Source organism: Martes martes (genome assembly GCF_963455335.1).
Source record: "Martes martes genome assembly, chromosome: 16".
In the NCBI taxonomy this organism is placed as follows: Eukaryota; Metazoa; Chordata; class Mammalia; order Carnivora; family Mustelidae; genus Martes; species Martes martes.
The window spans coordinates 19,739,753-19,760,931 of record NC_137904.1 but is presented as its reverse complement, the minus strand read 5'-3'; the positions used below and the strand labels follow the sequence as shown (position 1 = coordinate 19,760,931).

General features: G+C 43.8%; 1 protein-coding gene across 1 annotated transcript in view; it reads right to left on the bottom strand.

Annotated features, from left to right (window-relative positions):
- Window positions 1-11,501: 11,501 nt before the first annotated feature.
- METTL16 (methyltransferase 16, RNA N6-adenosine) overlaps window positions 11,502-21,179 on the bottom strand; it is a 77,770-nt gene continuing 68,092 nt past the window's right edge. The window contains exons 9-10 of the mRNA XM_080826094.1: window positions 13,081-13,254; window positions 11,502-12,951 (exon numbers count right to left, since the gene is read on the bottom strand). Coding sequence (XP_080682220.1) covers window positions 12,325-12,951; window positions 13,081-13,254 — 801 coding nt within the window. The 3' untranslated portion in view covers window positions 11,502-12,324. The remainder of the gene's footprint in view (window positions 12,952-13,080; window positions 13,255-21,179) is intronic.

Sequence of the window (21,179 nt, the reverse complement as noted above, 5' to 3'; positions counted from 1 at the left end):
CACTGTGTACTTTCTCATGAAAGGATTTCTATTTTTAGTCTTCCTCCTCAAGTCTGTGCATCCCAATGTCCAGTTCAAATCCCTCAATTTTTAAATATGCCAAGCTAGAGATATTCTCTTAATGAGACTGTCTTCCGCCCTCCACCCCACCCCACTCCCTCAAACAAAGCATTGGATACATACATACATACATACATACATACAAATGCAACTCCAAGGCGTATGAAGATCAGTTTCCTGACCCCTAAGATGCATACATAAGGAGATGGCAGAAAGGAAGTAAAGCCAAAGTACAGGTATTTGCATTAGATCCCAGAAGATGTCCTAACTGTTCAGGACCAACTTCTCAAATTCTGCAAGTGGTTTTAAGGAGCTTTTCACATATCATAATTAAGATAAGACCAAAGGGAGAAAGCCAGCCAGGACAAAGAAGGGACAGAAGACTAGTAGTACACCCAGGGTCACAGCATGATGTTTATTTAACAAATATTTATTGTGTGCCCCACATGTGCTGGGTAGCCTTGTAGCCAAGGCCAGGTGACCTTTGGTAAGCCAGGGTGGAGTAAGAGGTCACAAAGCAGGACTCCACTCCACAGTAATACCTGGAAAAGGTTAGCTTTGCTCTCTGCCACCACCACACTGGACACAGCATAGAGATCCTATGACCACACAAAGACCCATAAGCATGCTGATGTACTCATTTAGTTTAGGTTCCCAGAGCATCGTATTTCCTAAGAAGGGATAAGAAGAAATTAAGTGGCCCATACATGATTCCTGACAAGCCCAGTCTGAATGATGAGCAGGTTTGAGTGGCTCTGATAGAGGTGTATCCCATATGGTAATCATCCAGCCATCAGTGAGGTGGGCCCCTCAGAGCCAGCAGTTTCCACCAAAGTCCCCAGCTACCTTCCTCCACTCCCACTGAGTAAAGGACTTCTCCTGAACCTACAAAACAGGTACAATCAAGTCACTTACTTTACCCTCTCCCTTGCCTCATATGATCTCACAGCTGGAAGAGTTGAGATAATCTAGTCTATCCTCCCAAGAGAAGATGTCTTATCCAACGTCACAAAGCTGCTTAGTGTCAGCTGGGATGAGAAGAATGGCGTGGTTCTCCCCTGACTGCGTTGGGATAGCCAAACCTGGGAAGTGGGTCCAGAGTCCTAGAAAACCTCACAGAAATGGGGGATAGGGAGGTAACGTCTCCCCTATTCTGGCTAAAGACAGGAATAGTCATTAACTTTGCTTAGTGGTGCCCAATAAATAAACTTAGCAGAGGAGTAAGGAAGGCAAGGAAACAGAACTAGACTTAGGATCCAGAGGCTCAGACAATCTCAGAGACTCAGGCCACTGAGGAAATAAGAGCTGCTAACTGGGTCTGGGCAGACAGCCATTCCTCACTGGTGCCTATGTCTGGCCTGAAAAGGTGACTGGGGGAAAGGGGCAGATTTTTATCCAGACAACCGCCCTGGGTGTGGACACTGAGTAATAAGGAAAGAAATGCAGTTCCGAAGCAAAAAGGGAGGAGCCATGCACTTTGAGCTTTTCTGAGAAACCAAAGAGGCTAACTAAACACTGTAGCTAGGGATGGGGGCTCTAGAGACTTGGTAGGAAGAAGCTGATCAAAGCAGAAAGGCACAAGGGAAAGGATAAGAACTTCAGCTATTCCTCTGGAAAAAAAAAAAAAAAAAAGGAGGCTTTATGAGAGAAAATGAGTTCAGGTCATTGGCAGTGAGATGGGGCAAGGTTATGAGCAGAGCAAGGTGCAGTTTTGTAATGTGAGTCAAGAGCCAACTGGGTCAAGTGGGGGGTGGGGTGTGTCCATGACAGGGGAGGCCCCCCAGGGCAGAGCAGCTAGACTGTAACACCCCACGGAAAGGACTGAGGTGGACTGTCAAAGCAATCCAAGCTCACCTAAAAGGCAGGCTGCACAGTCAAGTCTTTAAAACCCAAGAGATCAGCTACCTGTGCTCATCATAACTGACGCCCTCTCAGAATGGTATGTAAGGCCCTGAGCAGTGGCCTGTCAATGACCAGACTGCCTAGATCCAAGGCTCAGCTCCACACCTACAAGTGGACTTCTTTCTAAAGACCCCAGGCCCATTGGGAAAGTCTCTACTGGACAGTGCTGGGGGCAACCCAGGACACTCCAGGAGCCACATACCAGCCTATGCTTCTCCTGCCACTTCCAGGCTGGGGGCTGCTACAGTCCAGGACCCCACCCCCCAACACCCCAGCCTGCAGGAGTACCTTTCCCATCACAGATACCTCAGATTGCAGTGCTGGAGCTTACCAGTCATCTCTCTGAGAGTTACTCTGTGAGGACTAGTAACCATTTGTTAAACACAGTTAGGTTCTTAAATGTCACATCATATACCAACATAAATTCAAATGTTACATGTAAAAAATAATGCCAAAAAGAGTCATAAGAAAATGAAACATTTTTTTCTACTGCAAGAGCAGTTAAGAGCTCTACCCATGAAGGCAACCAAAGAAAATATAAAGGCAGATGGGGCGCCTGGGTGGCTTGGTCAGTTAAACGTCCAACTCTTGATTTTGGCTCAGGTCATGATCTCAGGGTCTTGAGATCGAGCTCTGGGTCAGGCGGGCAGTCGGCTTCTCTCTCCCCTCCTCTTCCTTTTTTTTTTTTTTTTTTAAGATTTTATTTACTTATTTGACAGACAGAGATCACAAGTAGGCAGAGAGGCAGGCAGAGAGAGAGGAAGGGAAGCAGGCTCCCTGCTGAGCAGAGAGCCCAATACGGGGCTCGATCCCAGGACCCTGAGATCGTGACCTGAGCTGAAGGCAGAGGCTTAACCCACTGAGCCACACAGGCGCCCCCCCCTTCCTTTAACTACCCACCCCTCCCTCATGCACTCTCTCTCTCAAAAAAGAAAATACATAAATAAATAATGTAAAAAAAAAGAAAATATAAAGGCAGAGACATGACAGATTTGATTACATAAACCTTCCACAAGCTCCTGGGATGCATGGGTGGCTCAGTCGGTTAAGCAGCTGCCTTTAGCTCAGGTCATGATCCCAGGGTCCTGGGATCAAGCCCCTCATGGGGCTCCTTGCTCAGCGGGGAGCCTGTCCTCCCTCTCCCTGCTGCTCCCCCTGCTTGTACTCGCTGTCAAATACATAAAATCTTTTAAAAAAAATACAAAAAACAAAACACCTCTACAGGCTCCTAATTGTAAAAACAAAACAAAATCACCATAAATAAAAGGGGAAGGTAAATGACAGAATGGACGGTAATTTTGGCAAATGTGCTCTTGCAGTTCAATAACAAAAAGAACACCTGTATAGAAAAATGAACACAGAATAGAATTTAAATTTTATAAAATATATAAAACAACATATGTAACAAATTTATGAAAATGATCTTGCTATAATCATAATAAAATTAAAACACTGGGAATATTCTTGTCTATCAATTGATAAAGGACTTATTTATTTTAAAGGTTTTATTTCTTTGTCTCAGAGAGCGAACACACAAGCAGGGGAGCGGGAGGAGGAGAAGCAGGCTCCCCTGCTGAGCAACGAGCCCGATTCGGGGCTCAATCCCAGGAACCAGGGATCATGACGTGAGCCAAAGGCAGATGCTTAACCTACTGAGCCACCCAGGCAACCTTAAGATTTTATTTCTAAGTAACCTCTACACCCAATGTAGAGCTTGAACCTACAATGCTGAGATCAAGGATTGCATGCTCTACCAGCCAGCCAGGCATCCCAATAGAGGATGTTTTAAAAAATCAGCCTTGGGGCACCTGGGCTGAACATCCGACTCTTGATTTTGGCTCAGGCCATGATCTCATCATTTGTGCGCAAATCAAGCTCTGTGTCAGACTCAGCGCTTAGCATAGGATTGCTTGAGATTCTCTCTCCCTTTCCCTTTGCCCCTCCCCTCGCTTGTACATGTTCTCTAAAATAAACAAACAAAAACCTTTAAAAAAAAGAAAAAGAAAAAGACACCAAAAACTAGCCTTGTAGTGCTAACAAAGGTGTGGTAAAAACTGGCACTTAGGGGTACCTGGGGGGCGCCTGGGTGGCTCAGTGGGTTAAAGCCTCTGCCTTCCACTCAGGTCACAATCCTAGGGTCTGGGAATCGAGCCCCGCATCGGGCTCTCTGCTCAGCAGGAAGCCTGCTTCCCCTCCTTTCCCTCTGCCTGCCTCTCTGCCTACTTGTGATCTCTGTCAAATAAATAAATAAATAAATAAAATCTAAAAAAAACAAAACAAAACAAAACAAAACAAAACCAAAAACTGTCACTTAATGGAAACGTAAACTAGCATAACCTTTTTAGTGACCAAACTGGCAAACATACACAAAGAACCTTTAAGAATGTTCCTCTGCTTCAGTAATTCTTGTGTAAGTTTATCCTACAGCAGTAAGAAAACACAGTATGATCTTCTTTTTAAGTAAACTCTATCCCTAACATGGGGCTTGAACTCATGACCTGGAGATCAAGAGTCACATGCTCTACTGAGAGCCAAGTGCCCCCCACACACATAAAGATTTTTATACAAAGATACTCACTAAAGCATTACTTATAATAGTGAAAACCAGAAAACTAAAATTTCCAGCAAGGAACAACTGGTTTACTGAAGTAACACAATACGGTATGTAAAGAAAACTGGTTATTAGTAAACCAAAATATTAGCAGTGGTTTTCTCTGGGCCGTGTGATTACTGGTAACTTTTATTTTTACAGGTTTTCTGACACAGAGATTAGTTTTATAATGAGAAGGCTATCACAATATATTGTTACATGAAAAAGATTATAAAAAGTCATATACAATATGATCCCATACTTGCTATTTAAAAATATATATGCATATAAAAATACTAACAAAATATAAAGTAACTCCATTTACATAATGGAATTATACATTATTATTCATTCTTTTCTAAATTCTTATAATGAGAAAGCATAACCTTTGTAACTATGAAACAAGTTAAAGGGGAAAAAAAGTTCTGTGCTTTTCTCAGGAAGGGCCTTGTTATCTCTTGATACTGACCAATGTGACCAGTTGCTATAAATCTACTTCTTACCCCAGTCCTTCTTCTGAAAGTGCTCCTGCTTCACTCCCCAACATGGGTTTCTTCATCTCCCTCCCTGCCACCAAACGTATCTAAATCTCTTTCTGCTACTCAGCTGTGAAGTCCCCCAGAAATGGTTCAGGTGACCCTTCCAGTCCAGGTGAGAGATGAGGAAGAGCACTAAGGTAGTGGCAGTCTGGATGGAAATGCTGGGCTGAATTGGGGAAGTATTTCTAATGTGACAGATTTTAGTCCCTGGTGGTAAAGGAGAGAGAGGAACAGAGATTCCTAACCTGGACCGCTTGATGGATGGTGATCAAGAATACGGGAGAGAAGTAGATTTAGACAATAAGTTGAGTTTGACACTGCCATGGTCCTGGGGCAGATGTCCAGTAGGTGGTTAGGTATGCGGATGTTGAATGTTCAGGAAAGGTCCATATTTGGGAACAATGAATCTATGGGTAAACAGTAGCTGAAGTCATGGGAATGGACGTGGTTAGCCAGAAGTGTGAGGAGCAAAAAGCAAACAAGGACCCTGGATGGAATCTTTGGGATTCTCTCCTAAGAGGTGAGAAGGACTCTATAAAAAAGTCGGGCAGGCAAGCACACAGCAAGCCAACTCGAGTAGAAGAGGTAAATTAGAGTTTTAGGGAAATGGAGGTAGCAAATATTTAAACAGTTCTACCACCTGGTGGTGAAGACGTCACAAAACTGATGGTCTACCAGGTTTTTATAGACTACTGAATTAGCTGTTGGGATTTACAATTAAGTGAATTTCTCATAAATCTGGATTTCTGCTTCTTGCAAAAATTCAGAAGACCCAAGAAACACTATTTTTGCATGGCAACAACCAACAGGAATTGAATAAAAACTACTCCCTTTTAGTCAGAATATGAGCTCCATCCCTTCTTGCCTGGCTCCTGCTATACAGAGCATGAGGAAATACTTCCCTCTGTGAATGAATCAAGTCCTTATTAGTGCTCATCTAGACTTCAGAGAAATACAGGCTAGAGTTTTGTTCAGAAAGACCCACATGTGCCAACAAAAGGCAGGAAACCTGGGACAAACACACCTGAGTTAAGGTCCTATACTAGGGCTGACTGGGAAACCCCTTTCCCAGCAGGAGACACCCAATCTCTTGAATCACAGAAATCTACGGGAGCTGGCCCATGCCTCCTCCGCTGTCCCAGGAGCCGTCTGGCTCCACAGTGCTCTCTGCAGAGCCTTCTCCTTTTGGACAGCAGTAGAACAAGCTGCCATTTCCCTGGGGGCTGATTGGCTGCTGAAGCCAGCCAAGTCCCCTAGCTGGGAATTTCCTGGCTCTAGTTTCTAGACTCTTGGGCCACACTCCCTGAATGGGTCCACCAGATGGCAGGCAGCCTCTTCTTTTCTCTAGACTTAACAGGAGTTCATTCACCCTACCTGGGGAAGATGACTTGCTATTTTTCTGACAATTGTGACTTTCTCTAGCAAGATCAAAAAGCTCATCAATTCTGTAAGTGAAATATTTCGAGCTGTGTATTAAAATATTAAAAAAGTAAAACCCTTCTCCCATTATTATACAATTATGTATTGTCAAAGAGTCATTACCTAATTATCAGTTATTTTACATTGATTCTGATCCAACATGTGCTTGCACTAGACATTTTATTATGTGCTTTCACTAACTACTTAATTATCTGCACTGCTGCCAAATACAAAATTCTATGAAGATTTGGTAGCACAAATTAAGAACTAATTATAAGCAATTTCATTTATCAAATCTTGGTCACTGATCACAGGCTTGAAAATACTACCTTAAAGTGCTAAATGAAGTGAAGCTGGTTGAGACACTTTTTCTCTCTTCCTTGTGCCATATAATAGAAGTCTCCCTCCCTAGAGGTAGGTCAAATGAGCCTGAAAGTCCATTTCCATTTAAGTGTAGCAATTGCTACAAATCTTGAGATTTGGTACAAGGCCCCTGTATCAGATTTCTGGACCCAAGTTCAAACCCCATCTCTGACTTAGCTCTGTGGATAACCTTAGAGCAAGTCACTTAAGCTGAGCTTCCATTTTTTAAAGCTCTCACACAGAGGGACACCCCACTACTGTGCTGGATTACTAAATGAGACAATTTATGTAGAAGATGGCTAATCAACTTGTTTCCCGCGTGGGATGTGCGCTCTGCTCCAGGAGGCAATCAACTTGGTTCCCTGTTCGTCACTCCAGTACATGAAGTGTGGGTTTTGTTCTTGGCCAAGAAGTGGGACCCTACACCTGCAGTTCCACACTTGAGTTCTTGGCCTTCTGACATGAGTTTATTGGTAGATGTTCTGACCACAAATGAAAAACTCAAAGAAGAGTACAAAGAGATGAGCAAGTTGAGAAAACCACTATGCTCATGCACTCCTCCAGGCATCTTAGCACATCTCTCACTTAACTGCCGCTACAACTCTGGGAAGCAAGAATCCCTCATCTTTTGCACGAGGAAGCCAACCAAGGCTTAGTGAAACCGACTTACCCTGCGAGTAGAACCAGAACACAAAGCCAGGTCTGATGATGCAAAGTCTCTTTTCTGCTTTTCATTCTCCTAGGGTGCTGGAAAAACATATGGGATCAAATATCCTCTGCCTTCTTGGGAACATCACATACAAGCCAATTCTGCCAAGTCTAGCAGCAGTTTCTGGTCCATGCCTTCTTATCTCAGCTCTTGGCCACCACAAGCACCCGTGACACTCCACTTCTCGGGGGAGAGCCTAAAATCCCTAATGTTTTTGCTTGGACTGAGAGGCAGATAGGCCACACCTCAAAGGGCGTTCAGAGGTGCAAGGCCCTCACTCAGTCACAACACAGTCCCCTGCAGTAAAAGCACAACCTCCAGAAGGCAGCATTAGCTGTTCCAAAAGGGAGCATTAGCTTCTCCAACCAGTAATTAAAAAAATAAACTGCTGTTTTAGTCATTTGGGTGAGTCACAGCAGAGGATCTGAATGTCTTCACAGAGCAGAGCGGGAGCTCTTGGGTACGTGTGTGAGGCCCTGCTGCCTGCGGGGTAAGCCCCCCAGAGGGCTTTCAAGTACTGTGCTGGCACTGGCACCAACACTCAGTCCTGGGCAGCATTCAGGGAGGCTCAAGACAATCCACGCTCTGCTCCAGGAGGCAAAAGCCAATTCAGTCTCAGGAGTAAACCTCTTCTGCATTTTACTGGGGTTAGTGCCCATTCAGCAAACCCAATCTCCTGGTCACCAACTTCTCTAAACAAGGTATGTCCCATCCCTTTCCTAGGGGCACCTCTTGGTTGGCTGCAAATCTGCTGCACCTTTGAGACCTTCTTTCTCTAAGAACCTCCTTAGTTTTCCAAACTGGACCTTCTCCTTCCTAATGTGCAGACAAATCTGCTGGGTGGCCCCCCATCATGTCTCATTCTGTGCCACAACAATAAGGGTAGATGGAAATTTTCCCTGAACCCACACAGACCCCGGAGTTAGTAATACTAATGTTCTACAGAGAAACATCCCTTGTGGGAAATAAGGCCTAGCTCACCTATATCATGTACACAACACAGAGCCAACTGTGCCAACTTCTGAAATAAACAACATATATACCAGTCAACCACTCAGATAAACCAAAACAAGAATTTAAAGACGGAAGAACAGCGAAAACAGTTTCTTTGAACTCTATTAACTCTTCCTGGAACCCATGACTTCTGGAAAACTACTGTTTAAGATAACCAAATAGCCCCCGCTCCCGTACCCCTATTAACTATGTAAAAGTTAATCCAACAGACTGACCCAACCTGGATATTTTCTAGAGTAGCAGGACATATGGAAATAAAAGAAAATATTGCCATCTGAGACCATCAAGAAACATAAAAGGACTGAAATACTATGCCCAGATAAAGACCATGGGGTGGTGGGTTTTCCAGTCTTTCTACTTTCATTTTGCAAATTTGACTTATGTGAAAATGTACTCGTTTGCATAAAAAATATTATCTGGGTAGCAAATGGACATTTCAAGAAAATACCAAGGACACATTTTATCCATTCCTGCAGTGAAGTTAAGGTGCTTGATCAAAGGGCCAAAGATGCCCCCGTGTGGCTAGAGAGGAAAATGCTGTGGTTTAGGTAAGATGAAGGGCTACTTACTCCCTTCTTTTAAAGAGGCCTTGGATTTTCCACAGGCTTTTGCATCCTTTTCACATCTCGCAGTTTTATTACCTGTTGGAGCTTAGACATTGGTGCGCTCACATCATTTCCATCAAGAGAAGAGAGGTTTCGTTATTTCAAAAAATATATACGAAAATTTTAAGTGACCAACACGAACCCTTCAGATCAGCTGAAATTCCACAACACCACCACCAACCCTTCTAGGACACGCAGCAGTGCTCTGGTGTGTCAACAGCAGGGCAAGGATGAGGGGTGAAGGAACCAAATTGCCAGAAGCAAAGCAGATTCCAAAGAACAATAGCAGCTTTGGTCTGCCTTGGAAAACAAGATCAGCTTCTGTTTCTACTTTAGTTACCAAGAGATCAGAAGCCAATGCCAGAACCAGAATAGAATTTAAGATAATACCACAAAGATTTAAGTCCATAAAATCCATCACCATGAACTTGACCTCTAGGCACTTAGGACAAGCATCACTCAACCTTATGATACATCGGTCAATAACCTATTTCTTTAAAGAAAAAAGAATTCCAGGGCACTTGGGTGGCTGCTTTTGGCTCAGGTCATGATCTCAGGGTTCTGAGATCGAGCCCCTCATCAGGCTCCCTGCTGCCTCTCCCTCTCTCTCTGCTGCTCCCCCTGCTTGTGCTCTCTCCGTGGCAAATAAACAAAATATTTTTAAAAAGAAAAAGAAAAAAAAATCCCTTTTCCCTTATACCAGAGGGGTATGCCACCACACATCACACGGTTATGCAATATATGCATAATTAAAATAATTTCTGGATGTCTTTAAAAAATGTCTTCTATGCTATTTTTCTTTCTTTTTTTTAAAGATTTTATTTATTTGTCAGAGAGAATGAGCACAGGCAGAGGCAGAGGGAGAAGCAGGCTCCCTGCTGAGCAAGGAGCCCGATGTGGGACTCGAGTCCAGGAGGCTGGGATCACGACCTGAGCCGAAGGCAGCCACCCAGCCGAGCCACCCAGGCATCCCGAAACCATTTTTCTTAGAGAAGAAAATGAAGACATCCCAGTGCAAAAAAGGCACTCACAGCTCTAGCTGGAAGCGTCCCTTGTCACCCAGTTTTTGCCCAGTGAGCGTGAGCTTACCACCTATAAAACCTCCTCCAGGACACGGAGCCTTAAACCTGGGCCACTGAAACACAGGAATGCAAGACCCATCTTCTGTGCCTCTAGTCACACAAAGCACTTCCCAGGCAGCCCTCACTACCAGCATTAAACGAATGTTACTACTGTACCTGAGATGCATTTTGAACAGGCAGAGAGTGTCTGTAAATATGCTATTGTTTTAACAGAGAAAAATACAAGACGTTAAATGAAGTGTAATATAAAATCAAATACACATGTGAGTACACAAACGCACATCCTTGCACACCCACATTATCTATGGAAAGAGAGACCAGAAGGAAATCCTGAAATACCAATAATGGTCATGAGACTGTGACGAGGAGTGACCCTGTTGTTTTCTACTCTCATTTTCCACACCTTTAATGAGCACATGCTACTCTGTGAGACTCTGGGTATTGGTTTTCTCATCCTGTCAGAGATTCTTCTGAAGGGCTGGGGCTAGGGGTGTTCATAGAGCTCTCAGAAATAATGCAGGAGGTTTATGGATGCTTTTGAGGTCCTTGGACTTCTAGTGAAGAATGCTAGTTAATATGTTCTATTGGGTAGCTCTGTCTTTGCTGACAGAGGGAAGTGTAATACAGTCCTATTTTTAGTTCTTTTATCTCTGCTGAGGGCCGGTTCTAGGTGCTGCCAAGACAGGCCAAGTTCATCAGTTTTCTGCCCTAACCAACAGCCACCTTTCAAAAGCATGGGTTAACTACTCAGACCCCGTCTTCTCTGTGGACAGGAAGGGGCTCTGGCACTGTACTCAGAGAGTTCAGTCTAGACAGAGCCTTAGACCACTGGTGTAAAATCACACTCAAGGTATGAAAGTTAAGCACAGCAGAGGGTAACTGAGACACAAAGAGAACAAAAAAAGAGACCCCCTTTCCAGAAGCATTCTTGCTGAGCCCTGAGATACTCCAATGAGAAACATGTTTTAAGAACATGGTCACCCTGGCCTCAGAATTCTCCAGTACCAACAGGTAAGCACCGAAGAGATTACAAGGGAACCCACAAAAAGCAACAGCTGATCAGCTATAACTTCTCTGCCAATAGATGAGACCTTCTTAAGCAACCTACTGCTCATAACTATCTCACTCCATTTCTTATTTCTACCATCAGTCATTTACCCGTTCAAGCTATGAAAATACGCCCCTCAATCCCAGGATTCAAACAGGACTGACAGATTTCAATTTTGAATACTCTTATATTAAAAATAAAACAAAGCTCCACTTCAAATGTCAAAAGAAAAAAATCATGCATCAGTAAAACCGCTACAGAACAGTACTTTCAAACAGGTTGGAGGTAGGGGTATGGCTTCACTCTGTTGTGTCTCAGTCACAACAGCGGGAGTTTTGCTCACCTAATTCTGTTTCTGAAATAAGCACGTCAAAACAGACGTAAGTCAGGAATTTGACGTTTTCAGGCGCCCTCCAGGTCAGCCTTTCTTCCTGACATTACTAAGCTTTCTCTCCCTGACTGTCCCACCACCTACCATTAGGCCAGGTCCTTCCTCAGGACTGATGCAGGGGTACTCAATCCTATGTACCCAGGGGTCTTCCGGGTGACTCTAGAAGAGGGCACAGGTCCTATCTGTCCGGTGCACTGCCTCCATTCAGAGAAAGAGAAAGCCACCCTTCCTCATGAAGCAACTAGGGCTGACACAGCAGGACGCTCTATAGTTTGGACCCAGACCAGACTCCAAAAACAGTCCTTTCAGCCTCAGCCTAAAGCTAAGGTGGTCAGCTTAAGTCAGGTTTAAATCCCTCCTGAGTTTACTGATAGCTTTTTGTTGATGCTGGTTAACAATTTTTCCTCATGAACTATGATACTAATGCCCAATAACTTTAAAAAGGGGGGGGTGGGAGTGCTTTAAAATAGATGACTTTGTTTATTTATTTATTTTTTAAGATAATTGCACATAATGTTATCAGTGGGCCTATGGTGGAATGAATGCCTCTTGCCACCCCGAAGCAGGCTACTTTATAGAAACTTACCCAACTGTGCAAGCAGTTAACTAGCAACAAGTCTGAAAATTTGGTTACGTATATAGGTACAAAGCTGGTTCATCAAATCCCTGTTCTGGCCCTCAACCCAATGCATTTCAACTAAAGCATCATCCACTTCCTTCTTCACATTTATCAAACACTTGAATAGGTAATGTCCAGCCACTCCTTGGAGATGGCTCCCTTTTTCAGACACTGGACTACTGAACTGCTCAGAAGCCTCTCGGTCCTGGGCTCCATTGCTAGAGCCTTTACAACTCTCCAAAACCTCCATCCCTCCCTTCTCCTCACTCCTTTCATCCTCCATGTGTTCTGGGTTTTCTTCTTGGGAAAGTGGATCCTGGTTTGAGCAATGGCCCTCAACAGTGGCAGACTCGCCTTCCTGTGTGGCAGGCTCACATGGGACACTCTCCTGGGGGCCCTGGGCCAAATCTTGGCTACTGCCCGACTCTTTGTGGGTGGTGGACTTTTTCTCCTCCAAGGCTTGGATGACATCCTCAGGAGCTCGGGGAACTTCTCTCAATTGTCTCACTCGTTCTCTTTTCTTTCTCCTTAAATGAATCCAAGAGTTTTCTATTGCTGTTAGGAAAAGGCTAACTTCTTCCTTTCCACAGGGAACTCGTTTATGCTGGACCTATTTGGAGGAAAACCAGAATTTTAGAGGAAATAACTTTTGTCTTAACTCCTTAAAAAAAAAAACAAAAAAGAGGAGGAAGGAAAAAAGAGATTGTTGTAGGATTCTTCAATGTGCTTAACCAGGTACCTTCAGGTCGGTGAGGATTTTTTCAATCCATGCTGTCACCACTACTATGCCTTCCACTGCCTCTGAGCCCAGAGATGATGCTTTGAGGGACAATTCTTTCATCACAGACTCCAACACTATGAATGTAATGGGTTTCCTTGACTTCTCTAATTTTCTTCGCTTACTGGGTGGTGACTGAAAGAAAAAGAAGGGATGGGGGAAGAAGGGAAAGTTATCCAAATAATCAAATCCTATGCATTATAATGAACTCGACTAGGAACATTTCCATGACTTCTACTACAAAACCCAGAGCACTAAAAACACAAAGAAAGGCCTTTGCGTGTTTAATTTCAATACTAAAACAACTCTGCCAAATAGATTTATCACCTCTTCATTTTACAGAAAGGAAAACTAAGATACAAAGATATGTACCCAGCTCAAGGTCACATAGCTAGTAATATGGAAAGTTAGAACTGAACCCCAAACCCAGGTTCTTTGCCATAGGCTATCCGTATATAATACCCCCCAATTACTAAATGTTCTTAATCTACATGTTGTGCCCAACACATGCCTGTACAATTATTTATTTCATGGCAACTCAAAGGCCCTGGGGGCACTGTGTTCTCTTCTCTAAAGAACTACATGGTTTAGAGGCACCTGGGTGGCTCAGGCCATTGAGCATCTGCCTTCCGCTCGGGACGTAACCCGGGGTCTGGGGATAGAGCCCCAACTCGGGATCCCTGCTCAGCGGGGAGTCTGCTTCTCCCTCTCCCTCTGCCCCTCCTCCTGCTCATGCTCTCTCTCTCTCAAATAAATAAATAAAAATCTTTAAAAAAAAGAAAAGAAAGAAAAAGAACTGCCTGGTTTAAAATCGCCTATGTGTAGTCTAAGTTGATACTTGTTGAGGCTTGAAGGAAAGCAGCTGGTTAACCACAGCCTGTGAGATCATATGTGAGGAAAGACCAGGGCCACTAGGATCAAATGGGCAGAGCAGGAGGCCTGCTGCACCTTGGTTAATGTTAGGACCAAACTAACAGCTAGCTGAGCACTGCCTCTCTGCTGGAAGAGGAGATAACAGTAGTAACAAGAAGAGTGGATTTTAAAACTAGTTCCACATAATTCAAGACTGTCATCTTTCAGGGGCACCTGGGTGGCTCAGTGGGTTAAAGCCTCTGCCTTTGGCTCAGGTCATGATCCCAGGGTCCTGGGATTGAGCCCCGCATCGGGCTCTCTGCTTGGTGGGGAGCCTGCTTCCTCCTCTCTCTGCCTGCCTCTCTGCCTACTTGGGATCTCTGTCAAATTTAAAAAAAAAAAAAAAAAAAAGACTGTCATCTTTCAATTTCAAGCTTAGGAAGTAAACTATACTCTACCCACTAGAGGGACTCAAGTTCCATTTTAAAAACTAAATGGCATTGCTGTATTTAAAACTAATTTCTCTAAAGTAAAAGTTCACCGAATTTTTAGTGACTCTTAGCTAAGAACAGATATATCATGAACACTTTAAGAGACCTGTACCTGTTGGCAAAATTTATCAAAACTTTAAAAAATTGGGGCACCTGGGTGGCTCAGTAGGTTAAAACTTTAAAAAAATCAAGATAATTCTAATGGTTAGGGTCAAAATGAGCAGGTAAGGATTGTAAGGAGAAAGCTCATAAAGAGGGAACACCTTAGTCAGCTACGAAGAACTTTTCCTGCAAAAAGCAGCCCCACAGTGGTGATATCACTGCAAATCCACCAAGAAACACTGACGGAACAAATGCGTAGGCACACAGAGTCACGTCCACTTACTGGGGTAGGCCTTGTACACTTAACCAGCAACTCCACATCATATAAATACACAATAAAACAGACAGTTTTTTCTATGCTAGAAAACTTCTAGATCATATTTCTATGAAATAATCTATATTTTCCCTTTATACCAGCTATCAACTAAAAAAATTAAAACAGGGACACCTGGCTGGCTCAGTTGGTTAAGCGCCTTCCTTCGGCTCAGGTCATGATGTCAGGGTCCTGAGATCAAGTCCCGCATCAGGTTCCTTGTTTAGCAGGTAGCCTGCTTCTTCTCCCTCTGCCTGCCACTCCCCCTGCTTATCCTCTCACTCTTTCTATCAAATAAATAAATAAAATCTTAAAAATAAATAAATAAAAATTAAAAAAGGAAATTAAAGAACACTAGAAAACAAGCTTAGAAGAAAAGGCAGGGTGCCTGGGTGGCTCAGTTGGTTAAGCATCTGCCTTTGGCTTAGGTCATGATCCCAGCTTCCTGGGATCCAGCCCCTCATTGCTGCTCAGCAGTGAGTCTGCTTCTTCCTCTCCCTCTGCCTCTGCCCCTCCCCTCTACTTGTGTGCTTTCATGCAAGCACTTCTCTGCCAAAGAAATAAATAAAATCTTTAAAAGAGAGAAAGAAAGAAGGAAAGAAAGAAAGAAAGAGGACCAAAAACAAAGGGTTTGTGTATGACTAAGAACCTGCTCTTGAAAAATGAATCGTGGACTCCAAGCTCCGAGTCTGAACTTGTTCAAATAATGTTTCAGACAAGATGAAACAAATTCATATTGATAGAAACACAGAAGTACTGTTATTACTCAATCACCTAGCATAAGATAATTTCTACAGTCTACTTAGAGTCTAACACTTTTCACTAAGAAGCTTAAGATGTGATTATTAAACTGGGGAGGAAGAAAGTTAGTGGTGTGTAGGAGGGGGCTGGGGAATGAGAACCAGATTCCCCACCCCACTTCCCAATATCCAAAGCTGTTACTATGGACAGATCACTGTACCAGGATCATCCCGGACAGCCCACTCGGCACACCAAAGGTCACTGAGAAATAAGGCTGAGAGAATACGGCCTCATATCTCTTCTGACAGAGATGATAATCATTGTGCTTAAATTCCAATGAACAAAGTGAAGATGCTGCTGTTCCTCAATCTGTGTGGCCTCCAACAGTCTTTCTCCAAAAGAAAAAAAGGACTCATCATTTCTAGAACTTACAGGAGAGAAATGCGTCCTCGCTGAACCTAGTAAGAGCTCTATTAGGGATCCACTTTCCAACTTCTGAGGGAGTCAGAAATAACAAAATAGACAACTTATTACCCTATGACCCCAGGATGAAAATGAAAACTTCTGTATCTCAAAAACAGGTCCTTTACCTGGCACTGTGGCCCCACTTTTTCATATATAATGGTCAACAAATAAATCTGCTACTTCTGAATACTTCTAGTGAACTGCTTTAAAGATTTACATATATATTTGAGAGAGAGATGGAGGGCACATGCATGTGGACACAGGGAGAGGGGCAGAGGGACAGAATCTCAAGCAGACTCCCTGCTGAGCACAGAGTCAATCAGGCTCCATCCCATGATCATGAGCCAAAATCAAGAGTCGGACATTCAACTGACTGAGCCACTCAGGAGCCCCTTTAGTGAACTGCTTTAATACACATGTACATATACACAGTCACAGGACTGTTTTAGTTTTATTCTATTACAGAAACTAGGCACTTATGAGACAGATAATTCATACTCTAGAAATTGTTTTTATTTTTCACTGTATTTTTAAAAAAGATTTTATTTATTTATTTGACAGAGATCACAAGTAGGCAGAGAGGCAGGCAGAGAGAGAGGAAAAAGCAGGCTCTCCACGGAGCAGAGAGCCCAATGTGGGGCTCGATCCCAGGACCCTGGGATCATGACCTGAGCTGAAGGCAGAGGCTTTAACCCACTGAGCCACCCAGGCGCCCCTTAACTGTATTTTTTTTAAAAAGGATTTTATTTATTTATTTGTCAGAGAGAATGAGAAAGGAGAGAATGCACAAGCAGGGGGAACAGCAGGCAGAGGCAGGGAGCCTGATGCAGGACTCAATCCAAGGACCCTGGATCATGACCTGAGCTGAAGGCTGACGCTTAAACGACTAAACCTCCTAGGCATCCTGGGATTCTCAGTTTTTCAAACATTTTTAAAAAGATTTACCCATGTATTTGAGAGACAGAATGCACCCATGAGCAGGGGGAGAGGCAGAAGAAAAGGAAGAAGAGGGAGAAGCAGACTCCCTGCTGAGTGTGAAGCCCCAACATAGGGTTTGATCCCATGACCCTGAGATCATGACTTGAGCTGAAATCAAGAGTCAAACGCTTAACTGACTGAGCCACCCATGAGGCCCCCCAAATTCTCAAAGTTTTTAAATGATTGAAGTTTAACATAAGCTTGGCTTACAGCAATCATTCCTTTCCCCCTTGTGTTTGTACTGAAATTTCTTAGTAGGCAGGGCCAGAGTAAAATACAGGAGCAGGCCTTGAGAAATTAATAGTTAAATTCAACCCCACAGGTCTCTAGTAGCAGGTAATTTTATACCCTGCCACAACACTAATACAGAAGCTGTTTTCTTCCAATTGAGATGAACTTTGCAAATATGCTTATGATCTCAAACCACAAGTATTTTTTTAAAAAAGATTTTATTTACTTATTTGACAGAGAGAGAGAGAACATGAGCAGGGTGAAGGGCAGAGGGAGAAGCAGACTCCCTGCTCAGCAGGGACCCCCCCCTCCCCAATGTGGGACTTGATCCTGGGACTCTGGGAGCAAGACCCAAGCAAAGGCAGACGCTTAACTGACTGAGCCACCCAGGCGCCCAGAACCACAAATATTTTAAACGAAGAGTGCTATACTATACTCAAACTATCATAAGGTACTTTAAGCAGGCAAGATAAAATAAATAACTGAACATTTTATTTTTTTAAGTATTTTATTTATTTGACAGAGAGAGAGAGCAAGAGAGGGAATACAGGGACAAGGAGGAACAGGCTTCCTACAGAACAAAGAGCCTGATGTGGGACTCAATCCCAGGACCCTGGGATCATGACCTGAGCAGAAGGCAGACGCTTAATGACTAAGCCACCCAGGCACCCCAATAATTCAACATTTTAAAGTGTAAAACAAAAATCACTTATTTACAAGGGGTAGTTTAGTTTAATGTGAAGAACTGTAAGGTGAACTTAGAACTGATTTTGGATTAGAAGATGTTCTACTGGGGCGCCTGGGTGGCTCAGTGGGTTAAAGCCTCTGCCTTCGGCTCAGGTCATGATCCCAGGGTTCTGGGATCGAGCCCCACATCGAGCTCTCTGCTCAGCGGGGAGCCTGCTTCCCTTCCTCTCTCTCTGCCTGCCTTTCTGCCTAATTGTGATCTCTGTCAAATAAATAAATAAAATCTTAAAAAAAAAAAAAAAAAAGATGTTCTACTGTACTCCCCAACTGAAAGGGCAATGTGAAAGAAGTTTGGTGAGGAACTCTAAAGCCCATAGGGGATACTGGCTGTGTAACTTCTGAATTACATGGAGATGGGCCTCAAGTGTTATTTTGTTGCATTGTTAGAAATACAGTAGATTGAAACTGTAACTGAACAAAAACAGTTCTTAAATTTTAAAATAGGCTTTACCTAGCAGGGCTGTCTATAAATCTCTTAAATCCTGCTCTTACTTTAATTTCTAGATCTCAGTGGTGCAATCAAGAGACTTCCAAATGAGGTACGACTTGACACAGATCCATGTAGCGCCTGTTATGCTTCTGTTGTTAACTAGAGCTAAGGCAAAACCTCCCAAAGAAGCCACAAGATACATGAAATCATTAAGTTCTCCCCAGGCTCTGCAGGAAAGGAAGGGTGTCATTCACTAGAATCTGGGGAGCATGTGGCCACAGCCTCCTTGTTTTGATACACCAACCTCCAGGATGGTCTTGAGGGGAAAGGAGTGCTCTTGCTCTTGGCCACAGGAATGGACTCCTGCTGTTCTGCGGTACTCTGAATGGCTGATTCCCCCGCCCCCGTAAACAAGCCGCAATGCCTGGGAGCTGTGATTCTGCACAGGCTCTAACAATCTGGAGAAAGAGAGCCAAGGGCCAACAGTGACACCTGACTAGAATATAGACGGGGAGTGTGCCAGGAAAGACAGCTCGACTACCTTACCAACTATGCCTCATTTGAATGTGTTATCAGCTTTGCTGCCATGAAGTGGTTTGAATATTCTATTGTCTAAGGGTGTAACTTCCTTATTAACAAACAGTTCAATGGGTTTATCTATTGCTATCTTAATCTGAGAGGTTCCTTTTTAAAATGTCCTGAAATCGGAGCACCTGGCTGGCTGGCTGAGTTAATAGAGCATGTGACTCCTTTTTAATACTATTTTTTGAAAATTTTATTTATTGAGAGAGAGAGCAGGGGGAGGAGCAGAGTGAGAGGGAGAAGCAGGCTCCATGCCCAGCAGGGAGTCTGACTGGCACTTGATCCCAGGACACTGGGATCATGACCTGAGTCCAAGGCTGAGTGAGCCACCCAGGCACCCCATGACTTTTTTTAAAATCATTTTTTAAAAAGATTTTATTTGTCACAGAGTGATCAAGCACACAAGCAGGGGGAGAGGGAGGCAGAGGGAGAAGCAGGCTCCCCTCTGAGCAAGGAGCCTGATGCAGGACTTGATCCCAGGACCCGGGGATCGTGACCTGAGCTGAAGGCAGATTGCTTAACCGACTAAGCCACTCAGGGGTGCTGGGACTTTTTTAAAAATGATTTTATTTATTTTTTATTTTTTTTAAAGATTTTTTTTTAATTTATTTATTGGTTAGAGAGAGAGCGAGCGAGCGAGCGCGCACAGGCAGACAGAGTGGCAGGCAGAAACAGAGGGAGAAGCAGGCTCCCCACCGAGCACGGAGCCGGATGTGGGACTCGATCCCAGGACGCTGGAATCATGACCTGAGCCGAAGGCAGCCGCTTAACCAACTGAGCCACCCAGGCGTCCCAAAAATGATTTTATTTTTTAAGTAATCTCTAAATCCAATGTGGGGCTCGAACTCACAACCCTGAGATCAAGAGTCACATGCTCTACTGAGCCAGCTAAGCACCCCAAAGAGCTGGTGCCTCTTGATGTGTGTGTGTGTGTGTGTGTATAATTTATATATATTTATATATGCTATAGTATATATAAATATCTTATTATATATTAATATATAAATAATATATAAATAAATTATATATACAAATAAAATGGAATACTATGCAGCCACCAAAAACCACAAAATCTTGCCATTTGCGATGACATGGATGGAACTAGAGGGTATTATGCTAAGTGAAATAAGTCATTCGGAGAAAGACAATTATCATATGATCTCTCTGATATGAGGAATTTGAGACAGGGCCGGGGGTCACAGGGGGAGGGAGTGGAAAAAAATGAAATAAGATGGGACCAGGGAGGGAGCCAAACCACAAGAGATTCTTAATCTCCAGGAAAAAAAAACTGAGGGTTGCTGGAGGGGTGGTAGGTGGGAGGGATGGGGTAGCTGGGTGATGGACACTGGGGAGGGTATGTGCTGTGGTGAGTGCTGTGAATTGTTAAGACTGATGAATCACAGACCTGTACCCCTGAAACAAATAATACATTATATGTCAATTAAAAAAAAATAAGCAGGGGCGCCTGGGTGGCTCAGTGGGTTAAAGCCTCTGCCTTCGGCTCAGGTCATGATTCCAGGGTCCTGGGATCGAGCCCCGCATGGGGCTCTCTGCTCAGCAGGGAGCCTGCTTCCCCTTCTCTCTTTCTCTGCCTGCATCTCTGCCTACTTGTGATCTCAGTCTGTCAAATAAATAAATAAAATCTTCAAAAAAAAAAAAAGCAAGGGGGAGAAAAGTCCATGTAGAATGCTATCTAAGAAGGGGTGGTTTATTTATTGTTTTTAAGATTTTTTGGGGGGCTTCCTGGGTGGCTCAGTTGGTTAAGCAACTGACTTGATTTTGGCTCAGGTCATGGTCTTGGAGTTGTGGGATCAGGTCCTGGGTCAGGCTCTGCACCGGGTGTGCAGTCTGCTTAAGATTCTCTCTCTCAGGGGCACCTGGGTGCCTCAGTGGGTTAAAGCCTCTGCCTTTGGCTCAGGTCATGATCCCAGGGTCCTGGGATTGAGCCCCGCATCGGGCTCTCTGCTCAGCAGGGAGCCTGCTTCCTCCCTTCTCTCTCTGCCTGCCTCTCTGCCTACTTGTGATCTGTCAAATAAATAAATAAAATCTTAAAAAAAAAAAATTCTCTCTCTCCCTCTGTTCCTCTACTCTCCTCACCCACCCCCAGATAGATAGATAGATACATAAA